The sequence below is a fragment of the Toxotes jaculatrix genome, chromosome 9 (genome assembly GCF_017976425.1).
Source record: "Toxotes jaculatrix isolate fToxJac2 chromosome 9, fToxJac2.pri, whole genome shotgun sequence".
Lineage (NCBI taxonomy): Eukaryota > Metazoa > Chordata > Actinopteri > Toxotidae > Toxotes > Toxotes jaculatrix.
The window spans coordinates 2,901,783-2,923,135 of NC_054402.1; the positions used below are offsets into that span (position 1 = coordinate 2,901,783).

General features: G+C 43.2%; 5 protein-coding genes across 5 annotated transcripts; 3 read left to right on the top strand and 2 right to left on the bottom strand.

Moving 5' to 3' along the window:
- Positions 1-794: 794 nt before the first annotated feature.
- Positions 795-3,291, top strand: lipt2 (lipoyl(octanoyl) transferase 2). Its single transcript, XM_041045559.1, has 4 exons — positions 795-908; positions 1,237-1,584; positions 1,664-1,790; positions 2,469-3,291. The coding sequence occupies exons 2-4, from the start codon at positions 1,276-1,278 to the stop codon at positions 2,726-2,728; spliced, it is 696 nt and encodes a 231-aa protein (XP_040901493.1). The 5' UTR covers positions 795-908; positions 1,237-1,275; the 3' UTR covers positions 2,729-3,291.
- An 843-nt stretch (positions 3,292-4,134) lies between these two features.
- On the top strand, positions 4,135-11,953 carry pgm2l1 (phosphoglucomutase 2-like 1). Its single transcript, XM_041047257.1, has 14 exons — positions 4,135-4,614; positions 6,822-6,989; positions 7,180-7,286; positions 7,561-7,645; positions 7,754-7,837; positions 8,139-8,335; positions 8,537-8,726; positions 8,821-8,918; positions 9,101-9,281; positions 9,421-9,514; positions 9,622-9,751; positions 10,242-10,431; positions 10,528-10,661; positions 10,812-11,953. The coding sequence occupies exons 1-14, from the start codon at positions 4,504-4,506 to the stop codon at positions 10,912-10,914; spliced, it is 1,872 nt and encodes a 623-aa protein (XP_040903191.1). The 5' UTR covers positions 4,135-4,503; the 3' UTR covers positions 10,915-11,953.
- A 1,044-nt stretch (positions 11,954-12,997) lies between these two features.
- LOC121187229 (putative gustatory receptor clone PTE03) lies at positions 12,998-13,936 on the bottom strand. The gene has a single exon (XM_041046400.1). It carries the CDS (start codon positions 13,934-13,936, stop codon positions 12,998-13,000), a length of 939 nt encoding a protein of 312 aa, XP_040902334.1.
- A 3,179-nt stretch (positions 13,937-17,115) lies between these two features.
- LOC121187230 (olfactory receptor 10A6-like) lies at positions 17,116-18,072 on the top strand. The gene has a single exon (XM_041046401.1). The coding sequence runs from the start codon at positions 17,116-17,118 to the stop codon at positions 18,070-18,072; it is 957 nt and encodes a 318-aa protein (XP_040902335.1).
- A 1,544-nt stretch (positions 18,073-19,616) lies between these two features.
- On the bottom strand, positions 19,617-20,567 carry LOC121187231 (olfactory receptor 11A1-like). Its single transcript, XM_041046403.1, has one exon. It carries the CDS (start codon positions 20,562-20,564, stop codon positions 19,617-19,619), a length of 948 nt encoding a protein of 315 aa, XP_040902337.1. The 5' UTR covers positions 20,565-20,567.
- Positions 20,568-21,353: the final 786 nt, after the last annotated feature.

Genomic DNA, 21,353 nt, shown 5'->3' on the forward strand with positions numbered 1-21,353 from the left:
AGCACAGAGTGGACGTGCGTGCAGCCCGCCAACTGCTGAGCCACAACACGGCGCGAGCCTCTTCTGGGTTAAACTTCAAAACAAATTATTTAATTTTTATCATTAAAACTTGAATTATTTTTCTTTAAATAAGATAAGAGGACATTACAAATATTAGGAAATGCAAAATTAAATATTTGAGAGTATTTAAAGAAATGGGGTTTTTTTTCGGACTTCAGAAATAATTTCATTTACTGTTGATAAAATCTATAATCTAAAGCATTGCTGCGTCTGTAAAAACCATAGACAAGATAAGGTAAAAACTATGGACCGTATGGTAAAAACATTTCCTTTTTGATTTGAAACTGAAGGTATCAAAGGTCATAATTAATAACCGGAAGTACGAGATATGTCCTTCAAAGTAATAAATGCGTGAACGGTTTCACGTTCGAACAACTTATCAGGTACATGGACTAAACATAAAAATCAAGTATCTGAGTATCAGAAAAAAGTGCACTTTATCTTCGTTAATACACGTGAATTAGGTCAGATTTTCACAGTAAGATGTGAACTAAAATCGGTGTTGAAAAGGTAATATATTTATAATAATTTCATAATTGTTGAGACGTGAGTTTTTGCTGCATGTAACAACTAAGTGCCATGACTTCCTGAGAAATAAAAACTCAATAGAAATACTGATAGTCATGAAAATTAAATTACTAATTCCATGAACTTCAGATCAAATAAGATATAATATGAAACAAAGTCGGGTAACGATGTGGGAAAATTAACGATCAAAACTTTATTGTGAAAGGTTTTATTTTTCGAGTGGCACAAACCGGAAATAGACTTTTGACCGTGGAAGAAGAAAAAAAATAACAGCAATGGCGACGCAGGACCTCTGAGAGGTGATCTGTGAAGGCAGAGAGGTATAAAATCAGAAATTAAACAGATTTAAACGGAATTAAAAATAATTTTAACTGATTTAAACGGATCTGAACTGATTTAATGTCGTAACTGTTATTACCGTAACAGTGATTTTACCTTCAGACTGTGCAGTTTGTGTTGCATCTGTCACTGAGGTCAGTGCTGCAGTTTAAGGTTTAATCTCAGTTAGTTATTTTCCATAGGCTGTATACACAGTCAAATCTATATTGAAATGTATAATGAAACTGATTCTGTAACACAAAACCCTCAGAACTACAAGAACTATGTTAACACACCTGATTTGACTGAAAGTCTGTCTGTTAATGTCAGGCTGTTGATCCCTGGATCCTGGTCTGGTCCCAGTCCTGGATGCAGGGCATCAGGCCAGTGGTGGAGGTGGTCCGTCTGGGCCTGATCACCTACCAGGAGGCTCTGCAGGTGCAGCAGTTCTATGTGAACCAGCACCGGTCCGGTCCAGCTCATACTCTGCTGCTGTGTCAGCACCCACCAGTATATACCACCGGGATCCGCCACAAACCTTACCCCGCCCCCCTGCTTGACAAACTCTGCTTGCTTGGGGCTGACGTCCATCGAACCAACCGAGGAGGACTCATCACCTTCCACGGGCCGGGACAGCTGGTCTGCTATCCGGTCCTGAACCTGGGCAGCTTCAAGAAGGTCTGAGCTGATCTGTTCTGGAGTTTAATATCATGTGATGTCACTGGACATGTTTTTAATCTTTGTTGTATTCTCTCAGAGTGTTCGTTGGTATGTCTGTGAGCTGGAGAAAACCATCATCTCCGTCTGCAGCAGATTTGGTATCGAAGCGTCAACGTCGCCTCACACTGGAGTTTGGGTCGGAGACAACAAAATCTGTGCCATCGGTACAACAACACAACTTTACTGCTGTCGATACAACTGTATTCAGCTCTAGCTCCTTTCAGACCTGCATCTCTCCATAGTAATGATTTAATTCATTTAACACATTAGTCTTGTATCTGAATAAAACACCTGAGTCACTTTCACATAAAAACAACCTGAAACATTTTTGTTTCAGCACAAGTCTGAAGTGAATGAAGTCAGATTAACAAAGAGAGTCCAGCAGCACAAACACATGCAGAGATTAAACTTGAATCTTGTAACGTTAACGACTTGATGTTATCTCAGCCTTTGTCTTATACACACAGTCAGTTTAATCACCTGTGACCTTAAATTTATTTTAATGTGGTCTGTCAGGTTTTATAAAGCAGCAGCAGAATTCACTGTCTAAAAACAGTAATTCATGAAACTGATGTGAGCATGCATCAGTTCTGAAGGTTATTAATTAAAGCTTCAGGAACATTAATGTAAAAGTCTCCTCTGTCTATATAATAGATAGATGGAGCAATGTTATGTTTACAATGTGTGAAAACCACTGCTGTTACACAACTACACAAAAAAGATATGAAAATGAACGTCTGTCTAGAAGGTAAAGACTCTAGACAGTACTCAACACAAGCTTCAGAGCCTCAGTATCATATGTAACATCAGTAGTGTGAACGTTGTGTTCTTGTCATTTTCAGGAATCCACTGTGGTCGATATATCACATCTCACGGTTTAGCTCTCAACTGTAACACTGACATGTCGTGGTTTAGCCACATCGTGCCGTGTGGTATCGAAGGCAAAGGAGTAACGTCGCTGAGCGTTGAGCTGCAGAGAGACGTCAGCGTGGAAGAAACCATCCCTCACCTGCTGGATGCCTTCAGAGACCAGTTCAACTGTCAGCTGACTGATGGACAAACACCTCAAACTGGAGAAAACAGCAGAGGATCATCAGTGTAGAAACTGACCTGAAGGGACTTTTTATAAGTAAATATGACAAACTGTGTTGGATCAGTTTCATCTCAGTCATCTGTGTTCAGTACAGAAAGAGGTCCATGGTTTTCTATGTTTTTTCTAGTCAAATGGAAATGATGGGTGGAATAATAGTATATAAAAGTAAAAATTAAGGGAGTTTGACAGTGATGAGAATAACAAGTAACTTCAACACTTAATGCTGCTAAAACAACAGTGTCTTATTTTTCCATTTTTTTATTTCTACACCTGTTCAACGAACAACGTGCTGCTTTCTACAGTCTGATCTGGTTTACACACCTGATTACATAAAATCAGGTTATTACTAAAAAATGATTCACTTACAGTTACAGTTTATTAGAACACTGAAGGATCTGATGTGGCATCAGATGATACAGATGGCCTGTTGTCCACGTTCAGCAGTTACAGATCGACGTGATCATCCAGTTCAGTGTTGATAATAACTTGTAGATTTCACTTTACATTCTGGTACATTGTTAAATATAAGTTTATTTGTTCATAAACCATCAGACCTGTGACAATAAACTGTCGGGGAAATTTTGCTGCTGTGTCTTTTTTTACAAGTCAGTTTGTTCCTTCCTGATAAGACTCAACTTTATCTAAGAGTAAACACTTTGTTATCACGATGTAGACTAAAGTAATAATTTTTTAAAAACTAATCCAGGTCTTCAAACCCAAACGGTCTTGCCACAAGGTCCGTTAAGCAGCTGTAAGTTGCTGGAGCCTAGTGAGATCCACAGCACATGATCATGAAAACAGACCCTGTGGTTGCTGAGCTCTTGTTGTGGACCAGAGACCAGTGGTCCAAACTTTAGACCTCTAACATCATTTTATCTCATCATCAATCAGATGAACACAGGAACTTCCTCAGGACAACAAAATCCCTGATCCCTGGTTCAAGGCCTTGTTCATAGTCAAGAAATGTTGGGAATCACATTACTAAAACCCGCTGACATGAGTCCTCTGAATGAGGACGTGAGCAGCTGTTTCGCAATTACTTAACAAGATGATAAAATCTATGTTGTGTACATTATTGTGTTATGTGCTGCCTCCAAAAGGACAGAAACGTCCATCAGTGTGGCTTTAAAACGTTTGTCCCGGAAAGAAGCTACCAGAGGGAACTGACCTCAGCCAGACCAAGCTGGATCGGAAGTGAAGGATCTGCTCTTGAATCGATCAATGGACATCATATTTGAGCGAAAAACTCATATTAGGTTTCACAGTGAATGCTGCAAAAACATCATGGGTCTAATTTCAATGTCAAAAAACAAACCACACTAGTCTTCTTCGTTTCCTTCAAAATAAATGCGTAAGAGAGAGGCTTTTATTTTAACAACAGACCGGAAGCGTAGTGTGTCTCCCGTTCAGGGCTTGACTGCGGTGCTTATGAAGTTTGGTGGTTAATATTCCGGTCGTGTCCAACTTTACCGAGGTATTTTCTGGGTAGCATGGAGTTAGCGGGCTAATATCGACTTCCCGCGGCTGTAGCGTAACCGTAGCGTGTAGCTAACATTAGCCTCGGTGTGTGAAGCGAAAGGCTAACCGGCAGAGTCACGGAGTTCACCACCGGCAGCCATAACAAAGAGGAGGCGTGCGTCAGGTCGAGGAGCCAGGACCAGCGAGCCGCTGGGAGTTTAAAAAACCCGTGTCACAGTACGCTGGCGGTTAGCTGCTTTGTCCGACAGCCAGATGACCCTGCTGCGGTCCACTGAGTGTTAGCTGGCCTCGCTCGGTCCGTCACCATGGGAGACGATAACGGAGTTAACGGGGATCTGAACGCCAACCTGAGGTGCCAGAGCACCGGCGACCCGCAGCTGGACAAGGCGGTGCAGCAGTGGCTAAGCTGGGACAAGGTGAATGTTCGTCCATCTGTCAGTTTGGAATTTCCCTGAGAAATACCGCATTTTACGCTGACACTGTATGGTGGCAAACACACGTAGTAAAACTGGTTTAAGTCCTGTATGTGATGGATAGTTGTGGTCGACTGGTAAAATCGGCCCTAAATTTATTTTCTACATCTTTTTTCATTGATCAGAAAAACTTTATGCGCAGTTTTACAGTGCGCACAAAGCGTGTTGAAGTCGTGTGAGAATAACCGACGCAGCAACTACAAAACATACATTTCGATTTAAATATCGGCATCTGTATTTAGCTTTTATAGGCCGAATTTACCTCGAGAACGAACCATTTCAGGACATCTATAATGTGAGGTGTCTTATTGTAATTAATTGGCTCGACATGCAAAATAAATCTAAAAATAAATGGGTATTAAATGAGAGTTCTGAACAACGACACAGCCGCGCGTGTGGGCTGGTTTCAGCTGGGTGTCTGTCAGGCGTCAGGGAGTGTGTGCTGCACGCAGTGCGGACCTACAGGCCAGCTGGCAGGCGGGAGCACCGGCGGCTGTCTGGGTCGTGATGGAGATTAGCTTTGTGGGTTATCAGGCGATTAAATGGCAGCATGACTCAGCTGATTTACTCTATTGGGGGCAAGTAGCCAGAGAAGGCCTGTGCAGTTAGTGAAACCTCCGTTTTAATGATGAGTTGGTATTTATCCCATCATCATCATCATCATCTATCAGCCAACCAGCCCTTATTCATCCACATAATATTTGTCTGTGGGTACCACTGTCTGAACCACATGGCTGGTGTTCAGATCCACCAACATCCCCCTGCTACCTGCAGACTTCCCCTCCCACACGTCCACGTTCCCTCTGATGCAGGTGCATTTTAAACACTACATCTGTATGTTGCTGCATCTGCTGCTGTTTTCTTATTTTCTGACATATTGAGCAAACACCTCCTCCGTCTCATTGTGTCTCCTTGGACAGCCATAACAGGAGCAAAGTTATTCTAAAAAACACACAAAATGGTTTTATAGCAATTTCTTTTACTATGTGAAGCCCAGTTTATCCCACCCACAGACTGTATATAAAAATATTGCCATGCTTTACATTTTAAAAGTGGAACCATGTTTCTAGATCAAACTGAAATAACTGTTTTTTAAGCCAAAAATGAAAAGTCAATGATCAGCTGCAGTCACTGTCATTAAAGACCACAGATCAGGTCTGCAATCTGGATGTAGTCCTGGACTCAGACCTAAGTTTTAAAGTCCACATTAAGACAAAATCAACCGACTGTTACCAAAGAATAAATCAAGGACTGATGTCTTTGTGGGATTTAGAAAAGAGTGTCAGTGTGTTCATCTTCAGTAGGACGCCTGCAGCTGATTCAGAGTCCTCACTAAGAGCACGAGACCACATCAGTCCGGTTCTCACATCTTTACACTGGCTTCCTTTTTGTCAAAGAACTAATTTTAAAACGCTCCAGTTTCCGACCCGTTGCTTCGACCTGTCCCAGACCACCTGTTTATTGTCCCCAGCCCAGAGTCCAAACCTGGTGACGCAGCACTGAGTTTTTATGCCTCACATTTTAGAACAAACTCCCAGAAAAAAAGCAGTTCTGCTCAGAAACTCTCGTTTTGCTTAAATCAGGGCTGAAGACTTTTCAGTTTGGCCTTTGGGAACATTTCTTCATGTGTGTCACTGAAGAAATGCCTGACCTCCGAGCTGTGGGATTTTAAAGGTCACGGCTGCTGTGAATGTTGCTGACCTCCACTGTAAATGTCAGCAGCTTGGAAAAGATTCACACACACACACAAACCAGGCTGACTGATATATTTACCGTAATCTCTCTGTGTACTCACAGGTTCTCTGGGATCTGTTTAGAGATCTGAAATACCGAAAATCTGAAACACATATTATTTTTTTAGGTTCAACCAGTTTCAGCTCATCACAGATATGATCGCATCAGCGAAGGAGAAGCTAAGTTAAAATATTTTCAGAAAAAACTGTAAAATTAAAATGTTTCACCATAGAAACTCAGAGTCCAAACACCAGCACGTTTCAGAACTGGAGGCGTTGAGTATTTGTGGCAGCAGGGTGGTGTGTGTGTGTGTGTGTGTTCATGCTGCCGTTCCCTGAAGTGTTTTAATAGTTTCTGAACACACTGGAGATACCAGATACTTAAGGCTTTCATGGGTTTACTCTCCCGTGCTGCAGAACCGGAGGACTCGGGCTCAGGTGGAGTCTCTGGTGGCGGCAGGTCGTTTGGATGATCTGAGGGCGAGACTCTGCAGCAGGATGAGCTTTGGCACGGCAGGACTCAGAGCGCCGATGGGAGCCGGATTCAACCGGATCAACGACCTCACCGTCATCCAGTCCACACAGGTCAGACCACGTCAGACCAGTCCTCACACCGTGGTCCTGTACGATGAACAGCTTCCTTTAGTCTCGTCTCCTGGTGTTTCCTGTCCTCACATCCTTTGGTTTGTTGGTCACCTGTGAGGTGATCACTTTAACGACTGATCTCTAACACGATGCTTGTTTTGTGTCATTTTCTTTCCCGGTCTCTCCTCAGGGTCTGTTTTCCTACCTGTCCAGGTACTTCGCAGACTTCCACAGTAGAGGAGTGGTTGTTGGTTTTGACACCAGGGGACAGGAGGAGAGCGGCTGCAGCAGTCAGAGGTAAAAACTCATCTTCACTCTGCAGCTGATGGATTTCACCACAACCCACAGGAATCCTGAACTCTGCAGAGTTCACTTCATCTACTTTCATTTTTGTTTTTAGGGTTTTCAATTAGAAAAGACTTCAGTAAGAAAACAGGTCAGTCACAGAGAGATGCACAGAGGCCCCAGTGTTTGCTCTTTGGGGGCAGTGATGTGGAGGAGGCCGGAGGTCAGGTGTACATAAAGATGTCGGTGGGTGTATCTCTGATTTTTGTGTTTTTATTTGTTTCAGGCTGGCAAAGTTGACGGCTGCTGTGATACTGAGCAGAGACGTCCCTGTTCATCTTTTCTCCACATTTGTCCCGACGCCCTACGTGGTGAGGAAACATCCGTCCCCTGTCTCACTGGTTCTGCTGCGTCACTCTGAAACCTGACCGTCATCTGTACGGCTGCATGGTCAGCATTAATGTGCATTTCTGTTCCAGCCGTACGCCGTGAGGAAGCTCGGAGCGGCAGCTGGAGTGATGATCACCGCCTCACACAATCCTAAGGAAGACAACGGATACAAGGTCAGAAACCACGATAAGTCTGGCTGCACTTCAAACACTGGACGTGAAACACCTAGAAACTTCTTACAGCTTAGAAAATATTCTTTTCACTTCTTTGCTGCAGGGTCAATGACAGTGAAGAGCTGTGGTTGGTTTATTTTAACAAACAGACATCAAACACCTTGTGTCTGACTACAAGGATATTTATTTACAGCAGGTTCATTTTGTTCATTTCAGTTTTACATCAACCTTGAATCCGGGTCCACACAGCACCGTCTTCATTTAACAAAGGAAGTAAATTTATCTGTACCTCCCGCTGCAGGTGTACTGGTGTAACGGCGCTCAGATCTCCTCGCCTCACGACAAGGAGATCCTGCGGAGCATCGAGGAGCAGCTGGAGCCCTGGAGCGCCTCCTGCTGGGACGAGGAGCTGGTGGAGAGCTGTTCCCTGAGGACCGACCCCCTGACCCAGATCAACAGCTGCTACATGGACGAACTCACCTCCCTCTGCTTCCATAGGTAAGAGGAGGACGACCTCTACAGCTAGTCCCCCGCACTAGCTGTAGAGGTCGTCCTCACAGTTTAAGACTCTGGTACTGGACTCTGGTCTAGGGAAGGGAAGGGCCATGGTCTTCTCCGATCTGGTTCCACAGTGGTTGAATGAGTCATTGCACATCTTTCGCCACAGACTGAAAACCATGTTTCTCTTGTGCGTCTCAGGGATTTGAACAGCAGCTGTCCATTGAAGTTCGTCCACTCGTCCTTCCACGGCGTCGGGCACGTCTTTGTCCAGCAGGCCTTCCAGACCTTCGGCTTCGCTCCACCGATCCCCGTCCCTGAACAGAAAGACCCCGACCCCAACTTCTCTTCTGTGCGCTGCCCGAACCCAGAGGAGGGAGAGTCTGTTCTGGTAGGAAACAGATCAGGTCTTCAAGTGATTTTTTAAAAATCCTGTTTTCTTGCTTCAGTAATCGGTTATTTCTGTTTCTTCTTCTGTGGTGCAGAAGCTTTCTCTTCTCCTGGCAGAGAGGGAAAACGCTCAGATTGTTCTGGCGACGGATCCTGATGCTGATCGTTTGGCTGTAGCAGAGATGTCTGATGGGTAACTGTGACGTTTGCTCATTTCAGTCCGAGCGAAAGCTAACAGTCAATTACAACACTGCTGGTGGAGCTGTTGTGTTACTGGTGTAGTTCTTCAGTGTTCACCTGTGCTACAGGTGTGGTTTACCAGTGTTTACCAATTTGTGTTACCGGCGTATTTACCTGTATCTACCCGTGTTTCAGGTGTGGCTGGAAGGTGTTCACAGGTAACGAGCTGGCGGCTCTCCTCGGCTGGTGGATGTTCTTTAACTGGAAGGAGAATCATCCAGATCCAGCAGACACTCAGAGGGTTTACATGTTGGCCACCACAGTGTCCTCCAAGATTCTGCAGGCCTTCGCCCGAATCGAGGGGTTTCACTTCGAGGTGAGACGGGTTCAGCTACACCTGGAAATATCTCAGCGATCAATCAGTGGTTTGATTAGGCTGGGAAGAGGGGGAAGGGTGGAGGAGGAACAGGTGGATGATGAAGATGATGAATGTCTCCTGTCTCTGTGTTGAACAGGAAACTCTTCCGGGTTTTAAGTGGATCGGGAACAGGATACACGAACTGTCCAAAACAGGAAACACAGTCGTATTTTCCTTTGAGGAGTCGATTGGTAATTATTTAAATTTGTGAATCTGTGATTTCACCCATTTCCTGCAGCACTTTCTGAACACAGACTCTGTAGAAGACAAGCAAAACTTCTCTTTCTGTCACCGTCAGGTTTCCTGTGTGGCAGCATGGTCCCCGAGAAAGACGGCGTGAGCGCGGCGGTGGTCGTGGCTGAAATGGCTGCTTACCTCCACAAGCAGAACCTGAGTCTGAACCAGCAGCTGCACAACATCTACCAGACGTACGCTGCATGTTTGAGAATATTTAGACTTCATGATCCAGGTTGTCCCACAGGTTTACGAGTCCGGAAATGTCATGACATGGAACTAAACTCTAATTATAGATGTGAACATACTCTGCCTGCATTTAATGTTAATATGCTGTAAAAAAAAACATGACAGATTTTTCCTTAATCTAATTTTAAAGTCAGGTTTCAGTCTGTGGGATGCAGAGGTATCCTCCATTTACTGCCAGATTAAAAAGCTTCCACCACAGGGGGGCAGCAGACACTTGGTCTGAAATCTCAGGTTCTTTGAACTGAACACAGAAGAGAAACCAGACAGACAAACACAGCTCAGGTCGTCCCGGTCGCTGAGGTTTTAGGGGACCCAGGAATCCCAGGCTGTTTTTTACGTCCTCACAATTATTTCTTCTGAAAATCAGAGTAGAGTTGTTTCTTCTGTCTTATTTTGACAGTCTGTTCAGACTCTGTTACGGCTTCCTGTCTCCAGGTATGGTTATCATGTGTCTAAAACCTCCTACGTCATCTGTAACGACCCGCCCACCATCCAGAAGATCTTCAGCCGGATCAGAAACTTCGACGGTGAGGGCTCGTACCCTAAGATGTGCGGTGGCGTCCGGATCGTCCACGTCAGAGACGTTACCACAGGATACGACAGCAGCCAGGCTGACCTCAGATCTGTAAGAAAACAGAACACAGCTGTGTGAGGTGTCTCCACATTGGTTTGGTTTGGTTTGGTTTGTGAGACATGATGCTCCTCTGTGTTTCCTGTGGAGGTTCTTCCAGTGTCGAGGAGCAGTCAGATGATCACCTTCACTCTGCAGAACGGGGTGGTGGCCACACTGAGAACCAGCGGGACGGAACCAAAGATCAAATACTACACAGAGTTCTGCGCTGCGCCGGGGAAAAGGTCTGATTTTTAATGACGACATCATGATAACGATTAATCGAAACCTCAGTGTTACTGTGGCTCTGCTCTTGTCCCGCACGCTGCGTAGAAATGACATCGTGGTCATGTGCGTGCGCCTTTGGTGACATCATCTCTGTGTCTGTGTTGCAGTGAGGTGTCCAGTCTGGAGGAGGAGCTCAGGAGGGTGACGGTCGCGCTGGTCGACGAGTTCCTGGAGCCGGAGAGAAACAAGCTCATTCGTCGCTTCGTCTAACGCTGCCCCCCATGTACCCTCCTGTGATGTCACATCCTGTTGTATTTGTAGACCAATCAGAGCAGCAGCTGCTTCACTCAGTGGTGTCAGTAAAGTTCATGTTGGACTGAAGCACCAGTTTGGACGCAGACAGAAAAATTACAAATAAAAAAATCAATAGCTTGATCAGCATTAAGTTGCAGGTCTGAACTGTGCACTACGTTAATCATACAGCAGAGAGCATGATGGGTAATCAGCAGAGTCCAACCAAAGAGTGATTATTTTTCTTTAACTGTCGGTTTCTTTCATTTGATTGGTTATCAGGACAGAGGCTGTGGACTGATGCAGTCCTGAGGTGTGAGAGTATGGAAGTTCATTAACAACAAAACGAGCTGACGCACAAAACAAACTAGTTTTTAGTTTTAACAAGAAACAGCGAAACATTTATCCTGAATTTTTACACAAAATAAACGTATCTTGTTAAAAAATATTAAGTTGGTATGTTCTATAGAAATGTTTATGTACGGTGCTGAATTATTTCTTTTTTACAAGATACTTTGATTTGATTTTTGTTTTGTTTTTTTGTCTTAACACTTTGTCATTAGAGAACTTCCATACTGCAGATGAAACCAAACAGATCAGCTCTTTATATTTTTTCCTTTCGTTGTGTTTTTGATGTTTATCTGAATGTGGAAGTTTTGGCGTCACACTCTGTGGATGTTATTTATTTTTATACTCGGAGAGAGAAAAGATATTTATGTTGTACAGACGAGGAGCCGCTGTTCACGGTGTCACGTTGTTGTGATGCTGAGCTGTGAAAGACTCGTTCAGCTCCACGAAGAGTCCGTTATTTTTGTTAAAGAAGCCGAAGCTGCCGATGTTAAAGGGTTAAATCTGTTTCTGTGTTTGGTCCCGTGAACAGACGACAGAGTGAGACCTCTGTACTGCTCACGGATCTTTGGTGTTTTTACTGTTGCAGCTTCAGCGGTGTTAAAAATAGAAACTGCTGTTAATGTGGTTCTCCTGAGATCTACCAATAAACCAGAATAAAACCGGAAAATGTCTCACATGTCTTCATGAGTAAAAAGTTCTTTGTCTTCAGTTTCAGCAGGAAACAAAACAAGTTAAAAAAAAAAGTGATTACTGAGAATACACTCAACATCATACCACTTTCTAACTTTTCTAGTAGAAACAACTGGTTATGCATGATTTTTGTGTTTTTTCCTCATAAAACTACGACGTAACTGATTAAATAATACATCTTTTTTTTTTTTTTTTTTTTAATTTTTCCTATTCTCAAAATGCTTTGGTCGTTTGGTTATTTATTCTCTAAGAACTGTGACTATTTTTGTAATTTTTTTTGAAAAATTACAACTTTACTCAAAGTGTTAAAACATTTTCTTAGACAATTAAAAAGTATAAAAAGACAACTACAGAGTTAAATAAGTCATAGTTGTAGTTTTCAGGAGGCGAACAGAAAAGTGAATAAATGTTGGTATGAGTAAAAAAAAAAGTCATGTTTGTGATTAAAAAATATAAATAACTTGAGGTCGAGACAAAATGTTAATTTTTGTAAACTACATTTTACTTTAAACTTAGTGTGAAATTAAAAATAACACTATTTCACTTGATGTTTCAGTGTGTGCATGTGAAGAATTTATTCAGTAATTACTACTAATATTTTACTAATCTATGATGTATTTACCATTTGCGAACTACCCGTTATTGTTTTTTAATGTTTCAAACTGAGTTATCATCTTTTCTTTCACCCAACTAATTAAAAAAGCTGAATAGAGTTAGTTAATTTTTCATTTCTATCACTTCATGAAAATTTAAACAGCTTTGACACACATTGTTTACTGTATCTGAATCTTACATTAGATCAACACGTAAATCAACTTTAAACTCTGGTTAAACATGAATGAAACAGACTGAGGAGAAAAAAACAGATTTGTGTTTGAACCTTTATTTTCACAGGAGTCGAAATGGGGAAAGTTTATCTTCAGTCACATAATCTGTTTTTTATTACTGTGAAATTTTGGTAAAATCAATTAATTTTTTTTTTTTTTTACGTTATTTTTTTTTATTAATGCAACTTTGTTTTTCATGAATGTGGCTTTAGGATCTCTGGTTTGTGGGTGAAGTTCTGGAGGATCCTGGACCTGATCTGCTGCAGATTGATGCCATAGATGATGGGGTTGACGAGGGGCGGGACCACCAGGAACTCTGCCGCCAGCGCGTTCTGCAGCGCCTGCAGCGCGCTGTCGCTGCCGTAGCGAGCGTACATGATGTCGAAAAGCAGCGAGATGGTGAAGACGAGCAGGGTGACGAGGTGCGGCAGACACGTCTGAACGAACTTCCTGCGGTCGGAGCGCGACTGGAGCGAGGCTCGGACCAGGTACGCGTAGGAAACCACGATGAGTCCGGTCTGCGAGACGTGTGAGAACATGAGCACGAAGCCGTAGATGTTGTTCATGGTCGTGTCCGAGCACGACAGCTTCACCACCTCCCAGTTGGTGCAGAAGATCTTGCGGATGTGGCGTCTGCAGAGCGGCAGCGAGGCGGTCAGCGTGATGCCCACCACCGCCTCCAGCAGCGAGAAGCACCAGGTGAGCAGCAGCAGCTGCGCCACCCTCTGCGCCGTCATCAGCGCCCGGTACTGCAGCGGCCGACAGATGGCCAGGTAGCGGTCGTAAGCCATGACAGTCAGACTGGTGAACTCACAGAAAACATAATTGTAAACTACAAATAACTGAGCCAAACAGCCAGAGTACGTGATGACGTGAGAGTCGGCCAGAAGGTCGTGGAGCAGCTTCGGGTAGAAACTGGACGCTCCGCAGATCCCGTTCACACACAGGTTACACAGGAAGATGTAGATGGGCTCGTGGAGCGACCTCTCCACACACACGGTGACGACCAGCGTCAGGTTCACAAAGATGGTGAAGAAGTAGGACATCAGGGCGAAGGCGAAGTAGATCTGACGGTTGGTCAGAGAGTCGTTCAGACCCTGAAGCACAAGCACGATCTCAGAGTTATTCCCCATCAGATCAGATCCAACAACTGCTGGTGGCTTCACACCGTCATATCCACAAACACGTACAAGCAAGTACAGTGAGGAGCAGCACTGTTTTCTGACGCCGTTTGTTTAAAACTTTATATTTAAACTTAGAAAACCCATTTCTGCATCATCAGGACAAACTGCCAGAGTAAAAACCTTCAGCTGGTTTTACGATGTCAGGCAGAGAGAAAGCCTCAAACACCAGGCCTCAGAAGAAAAGGAACCTGCACAGACAGAGTCCAACTGTGACACCTGAACATGAGCAACACCGACACACACTCAGCATCAGAGCAGGGAAAATGAAAAAGCTCTGATCTTCACTGTGAAGCGCGTTTGTGATAAATGATCACGGATCAGGATTCAAAGTTTCATCAGACGCAAGAGAGTGAGGAAACTAACCTTCATTCATCACTGATGACTGAAAACTCAGAAGGTTAGTCAGGTTTATTCAGTATCACGTAACTTAAAGTGACATCAATTCTCAGAATCACAGGAAAAGTCATGAAACGTGCTTCAGGTTTTCAGTGTGTGAACCAGTCAAAGGCAAAATGAGACGATTTCATCCGAGACTCATCAGGAACCAGAGGAACAGCTGAACCTCATTCAAACTTCACATGAATTAATGTAAACGTCACAACAGGAAGACAAATATAAACGCAGTGGAATGAAGCGAGCAGTCAGCCTGTAAGAGAGGAAGTTAGACACGACAACACATGACAGGTAACAACAGGTGATCAGCGATCGATCCGGATCAGCAGCTGAAAACCCTCCTGAGCTGCTGAGAGACAAAACTCCACGAGCAGCAGCTCTTATACACCTGAACTGCAGACAGACAGGTGGGGAGCCATGTCTGATGACATCAGAGGACAGGCTGAGGCCCCGCCCCCTCTCGATAAACACGTGAGCCACTGAAATCAAAACAAATCTTAACAATCTGAATTTATTCAGTGGCGGCCTTCGTCACAGGTTTCTGTCTGTGTTCACAAAATCATCTGGAAGACGTCCGCTCTCCTCGCCAGCACTCACCGAGGCGAAAACATTTCTAATATGAAAATAATATTAATAATGATCATGAAGACTCAGTAACTCATGATGACAGGAAACAGGCTGCAGTGGATTTTGGTCTATAAAACACATACCACGGACACGCGCAATAAGATTTCTGCATTTGTCCATTCATGTTTTCAAGTTTTCCTCTTTCACTGATGTTAGAGAAGCTGACAGCTAATGTCTTCATGCAGCAGCAGGAAACGAGGACCGGGACGTCCCACTCGGGACAGAAACGGGTCTGGCTGCACAGATCCTGACCATCTTTTTATTTTCCTCTCTCCTTTAAAACGATATATATATAAATGTGTTGTTATTATTCTATACGATACTCTGAGGGTTTGTCCACAATGGTGCACATCATAGCTGGTCTGTGGTCTCTGGCACTGACAGCATCCACATGGCAACTGGTTTTTATTACACGTTTAAAATCACTGACTGTTCACCACATGCTACTGTATGTGATTCCATGGGTTCTTATGGTGGTTCTAGTGCTCTGTAGAGAGGTTCTAGCTGTGCTTGGAGAAAGTCCAGAGCTCACTGGGACCATTCCAGTGGTTCTTGTGGATGCTAAGGTTCTTGAGAAGCTTCGAGTGACCCTAAAGAGGAGGTAGGGGTCCTTAAAGGTCATTGAGGACATGAGCAGGTTCTAGATGGTGCGTGGGAAAAAAAAGAGAACATCCTCGATATGACTAAAAGAAGCTGACCTGACCCAGGCGCTTCTCAGCATCAACACATCGCATCGGATGACCACAGCAGGGACAAACAAACTCATTTCTAAACTCTTCACTGAACAGTCAAGTTCTCGAACAATCATCAGGAGTAATACTGAAGAAACTTCTGCACAATCTAACTTTACCCTCAGCTGAAGTTCATGTAAACCCCACAGAGAGGCTGCTGGTGTTTAGAAAGTTCGACCACTGCGCTGAGTCCCTCAGGTCAAAGGTCGTTTCAGCACGTCAACATGTTTGTCCCTCAGGCGTCTTCACATTAGCCACAGTTTCCGTTAATTCTCTCAGGAGCAAATTACAGAGCTGTTGACCAGTGGGATCAATGAGACCAATTAGCCCGAGCAGCCCTCAGCACTGGTTTCACTGGTCCAGAGAGGGTTGCTAATGACCTCCCCTCAGACCGCTGTGTGATGACACACGTCAGGATGGACAGATACTGCAGTCTGTTCGATGTTTGTCCATTGTCTTTCCATGACATGCAGCTACTTTTCCTTTTTGAATGAATGACGACATGAAGACAGCTCACATCAACGCACAGACTGTTTCTGATATCTCAGTCCACACCGACTCTCAGACACCTGTTAACAAACAAAGCTCAGTCTTTCTCATTAAGTCTCAGCCCCATAAGCAGCGACGGTCACGTCCAGTCTGAAGAGGCCTTTCCCGATGACGAGGTCAAAGGTCAGGTCAATGAGGGCGATGTACAGTGGTCGCCTCTGCTCACGGTTCTAGCAGCTGCTTTCGTGTGAAGATCATATCGACCGCTCTCAGCCCACATTGTGCCTCAGGTTATACCCAGTCTGCAAACGCTCGGTTCAACGAGGGCGAAGGCCTTGCCGACAACACTGAGGGGGGATATTCTACTGTGACATCCACTTCAAATGGGCTGAGACGAAATGTAAATACATACAGACTGAAAAGGACGGTCTGACGCCTGCAGTTGACATTACAACAGCACATTTGTTGAGCTTTTTCAGGGTTTTGCTCTCCTGGTTGATTGGCCTTAAGAAACAGCACAACATAGCAAACAGGACACCACTGTATCACTGGAAACCAACACGTGTACCAAACACACTGCCTTATTCTACAACATGCAGTATCATCAAATGTCCAGCGGCTGCTCTTTGCTTAAACTGATCCTGTCGATCAATAAGCTGAGGTGGGCGTTGACGATGAGATGGGTCAGGCCTTGGATCCATCTGCTCTCAGAAGGTATAAAAAGCTGCAGCAGCAGCAGCCGACAGTCACAGGTGACTGCAGCGGTCTGAGATGTAGTGATCAACCACAGCTGAGCTATGTGTAACATCGTTTACAGATTTATTTTGAGGTAAATAATTAGAAGAGGACTGTTTCATTATTTGCACACTGTGAGTGACTGTGAGAATGATGGTGAATTCAATCTCATCCACTTTATCGTATTTCATCCTCGGAGCTTATTTACATGTTGGAAGTTTAAGATACTTTTGCTTCATGATGACTGCGATGGTGTACACTGTAATTATTATTTTCAACACATCTCTGATTGTGGTCATCTGTATGAACAGAAGCTTACATGAGCCTATGTACCTGTTTCTGTGCAGCCTGTTTGTAAATGAACTGTATGGTAGCACAGGGCTGTTTCCATTCCTCCTGGTTCAGATTCTCTCTGACGTTCACACTGTTTCTGCTTCTCTGTGTTTCCTGCAGATTTTCTGCTTGTACACATATGTAAATATAGAGTTTTGTAATTTAGCTGTGATCTCTTATGACAGATACCTGGCTATCTGTTACCCTCTACAGTATAACACACTTATGACGTCTAACAAGGCGTTTATCTTTATTATTTTTGTGTGGTTTTACTCGTTTGTGAAATTCTTAATTACTTTATCGTTAAACATCCGTTTGACCCTGTGTGGAAACATCATAAACAGCTTGTACTGCAGAAATTACCTCATTGTGAAGTTGGCCTGTTCTGACACTGAAATCAACAACATCTATGGACTTGTTGCCACTGCTGGTTCCATCCTGGTTCCTCTGCTTCCAATCCTTTTCTCGTACATGAAAATTCTTAAAATCTGTTTCTCAGGTTCCAAACAGACCAGACAGAAAGCTGCGAGTACCTGCACACCTCACCTGGCTTCCCTGCTCAACTTTACGTTTGGCTGCTGCTTTGAGATACTTCAGAGCAGGTTTGATATGAGCGGCGCTCCCATTGTGCTGCGTATCGTCCTGTCTCTGTATTTAGCGATACTCCAACCTCTTTTGAATCCCGTCATCTATGGAATGCAAATGTCCAAAATAAGAAATACATGTAAACATATCTTCTGTTATAATAAGTTGACTAGTCACGCAGATCCAAGGTAAAGAAAAGGGTCAGTAAATCTTTTATAATATCTTGCCTAGAAATGTTTGGTGATTTAAACACACCGCAGTCTGGAAAACGTCCTGTGTTGTATTGTCACTAAATGATGTGAGAAGTGGTTCATTGAAATAAAGTTCCTGTAAATGATTTCAGCTAAATGTGGTAAAAAGTTAGACTGAGATCTGACGAATGATCCTTCAGCAGCTCCTCACAGCTGAACTACAAACACTGATCAGACTCCTAAACATGAGTCACACAAGATTCAAACAGTCAATATACAATGAAAAACCTACTGTGTCAACAACTGCAGCTTACTGATCTGCTGTCAGAGCTCATAGAGAGGAGCTGTACTGGATACGGTCAGGGAGTCCTTCAGTTAATGTTTATTTACGGAAGTGATGCTGAGATGCGTCAGGAAGTTGAATTATCATCTGATGTAATTTTTAAGTAAACAAACTAATATACAAACACAGACACGTAATGATTTAAAGGGTGAAAGTCCATAAAAGCGTTGTTAAGCAGAGTTATCAGTTGATCGGTGGCAAACTTCAAGGTCAACTTACTGAGCTGAAGCTGAGCCCAGGCCTTTATGAAGGAAGCTCATGTTCAATAAATTAGACCCATCGTGCCATCCCATTGGTTAGCTTAGCAAACCAAGAGCTTCCTTCAGATATATCTTCAGGTCCTTTCATGTTTTTATCATGACAGTCCGGTGACACGTCACCTGCTCCAGGTCACAACTTGATCATGATTAAACCAAAGGAACCACATCGTCAGGAAAAAGGCCACCAAACTACACACTACACTGAGATTCTGCTGCTCTTCATTAATACGTGATCTAGAATGGATGTTTATTTTGTCTTGGCATTGGATTTAATCCTATCCTGTTATAATTCTGTTTTATTTAATGCGTTTCAATAATAGTTAAGACTTCCCTTTAATCTTTTATTGAATGCCATTTTACCATTAGCTATATCATAACCAGTATACTGAGGCGTATTCGGTACCCCAGTTAACTGAAGGCTGTCACTTTCAAACCTCAGCTCTTTGGAGGGATCTCTCTGAATCGGTTCTCCTGAGGATTCTTCTGTGTTTCGTCCTTCAGATTTTATTTTTTTTTAGTCTTCTCTCCTTCCCAGGAGCCCTGAATTTGAACCCATGTTGTTGTGGGCTTGTTTGAAGTTTGACTCATATGACTCGGTCACACTGATGAACTGGACGACCGCTCATTTTTTTACACAGAAATGCCAAATATCAGTCCCAGTTGGTCAAAACAATTTTCTGCTTTACTTTATATAATTTGATAGTAAAGCAACTTTTTTTCTGGGCAATTTAAGCAATAAATTAAAAACATAATTTGCAGATTAATTGTTAATGAAAATGATCTTTACATGCAGAGCGAAGGAAAATCAAAAATCGTTTTGTCTCAGTGCATCCTTAGTGAGATACACAATGGTACAGTTGTCAATAGTAGAGTGGATTCACAAGCATCAGTTTATTGGGGTTTTTTTATTGGTAGTCAAGTTGGAAAAATTGAATGGATGATCTATGATTTCCAGCAAAACAGATTTTTACATAGGATGTAGATTTTGGACAGTTTCAGTCCGTACATCACAGGGTTAAAGAGCGGCTGGCATGTAAGAAAATATAACGACAGAAAAATACGCAGCGTGTTGGGCACATTGCTCATGTTGAACCTGCTTTGTAACACTTCAAAGAAAGTCCCAAAAGTGAAGTTGAGCAGGGAAGCGAGGTGAGGTGTGCAGGTACTGACAGCTTTCTGTCTGGTCTGTTTGGAGCCTGAGAAACACACTTTAAGGATCCTCATGTAAGTGTAAAGGATTAAAAAGAGCGGAGCACAGACTGCAAGACCAGTGCCAATAAGTCCATAGATGTTATTGACTGTGGTGTCAGAACAGGCCAGTTTGACAATGAAGTAGTTGTCACAATAAACTTTGCTAATGATGTTGCCACACAGCTGTAACCGTGCACTCAGTGATATCGTGACAGCAACTGTAAGCCAATTGTAAAACCATACTGCAGCAATGAGCATGGCGACCTTGTTAAATGACATTTGTGTGTTATACTGCAGAGGGTAACAGATAGCCAGGTATCTGTCATAAGACATGACGGCTAAGTTGAAAAATTCTCCACTTGCATATGAATAAACACAGAAAATCTGCAGGAAACACAGAGAAGCAGAAACTGTGTGAACGTCAGAGAGAATCTGAACCAGGAGCAATGGAAACAGTCCTGTGCTACCATACAGTTCATTTACAAACAGGCTGCACAGAAACAGGTACATAGGCTCATGTAAGCTTCTGTTCACACAGATGATCACAATCAGCAGCACATTGGCACAAAGGATTAAAAGATATAACAACATAACAATCATGAAAAACAGGTATTGAAATTGTCCAGTGTCAAAATAGGCACCAAGTATGAAATATGAAACCTGAGTGGAGTTTATCATCATCCTCCTCTGGTCCGTCATAACACAGAGGAAACCACATATGAACAACATTCAGTTTACTCACATCAGTGATTAATTTTAAATCAACAAATGTGATTCAGTGCCCAGAGTCCTCTTTCCCTGATTCAAAGTCAACATGAGGTTTGTATGAAACTAAAAAAGCACAGTTCAGTATTGTCTCTGTCTCTGTCTCTGACGTCTCCCTAAATGAACCGAAGTTCTGCTTCTGCTTCTTTTAAACTCTGTAAGTCACTGAACCTTCACAGCAGCAGACTGAGCTCATCATCACAAGATCCCGCCCATTTTCACGGACTTCCTGCCGATGCTCTGAAAACGGAACTTTTTATGCCAAATAATTGATCATAGAATATAGATGAGTAAAATAAGTGTAAAAATAAAGGAGCTTTTCATTTTGTATCTTAATGTAAGATTTGTAGATATTATGCCAACAGTATTGAAGGACTACCCCAGAATACCCCAGACCACTCAGCACCACCACATCTTCATTTATGAATAAAGACACATTTCATTAAAAATCCACATCCAACGGTGGCATCAGATTTAGAGTGCCTCCTCGCCATCCTTTCTGATTGAGATCACAACCCAGTGTATAAGACAGAAGAGCCTCTGTTACTGTGCTATGGATTCAAACCTGTGAGGTACGCAGACAACCATTACAGCAGGGACACTGGGGCCTGTTGCTCTGGCCTTGCTCAGTCTTGGCCAATGATGGAACCATTGATGAAACATCATATGTGAACGACAAGAGGCTGAACCAGGTACCAGACTTAAAGGTGGAGCTCAAACGAC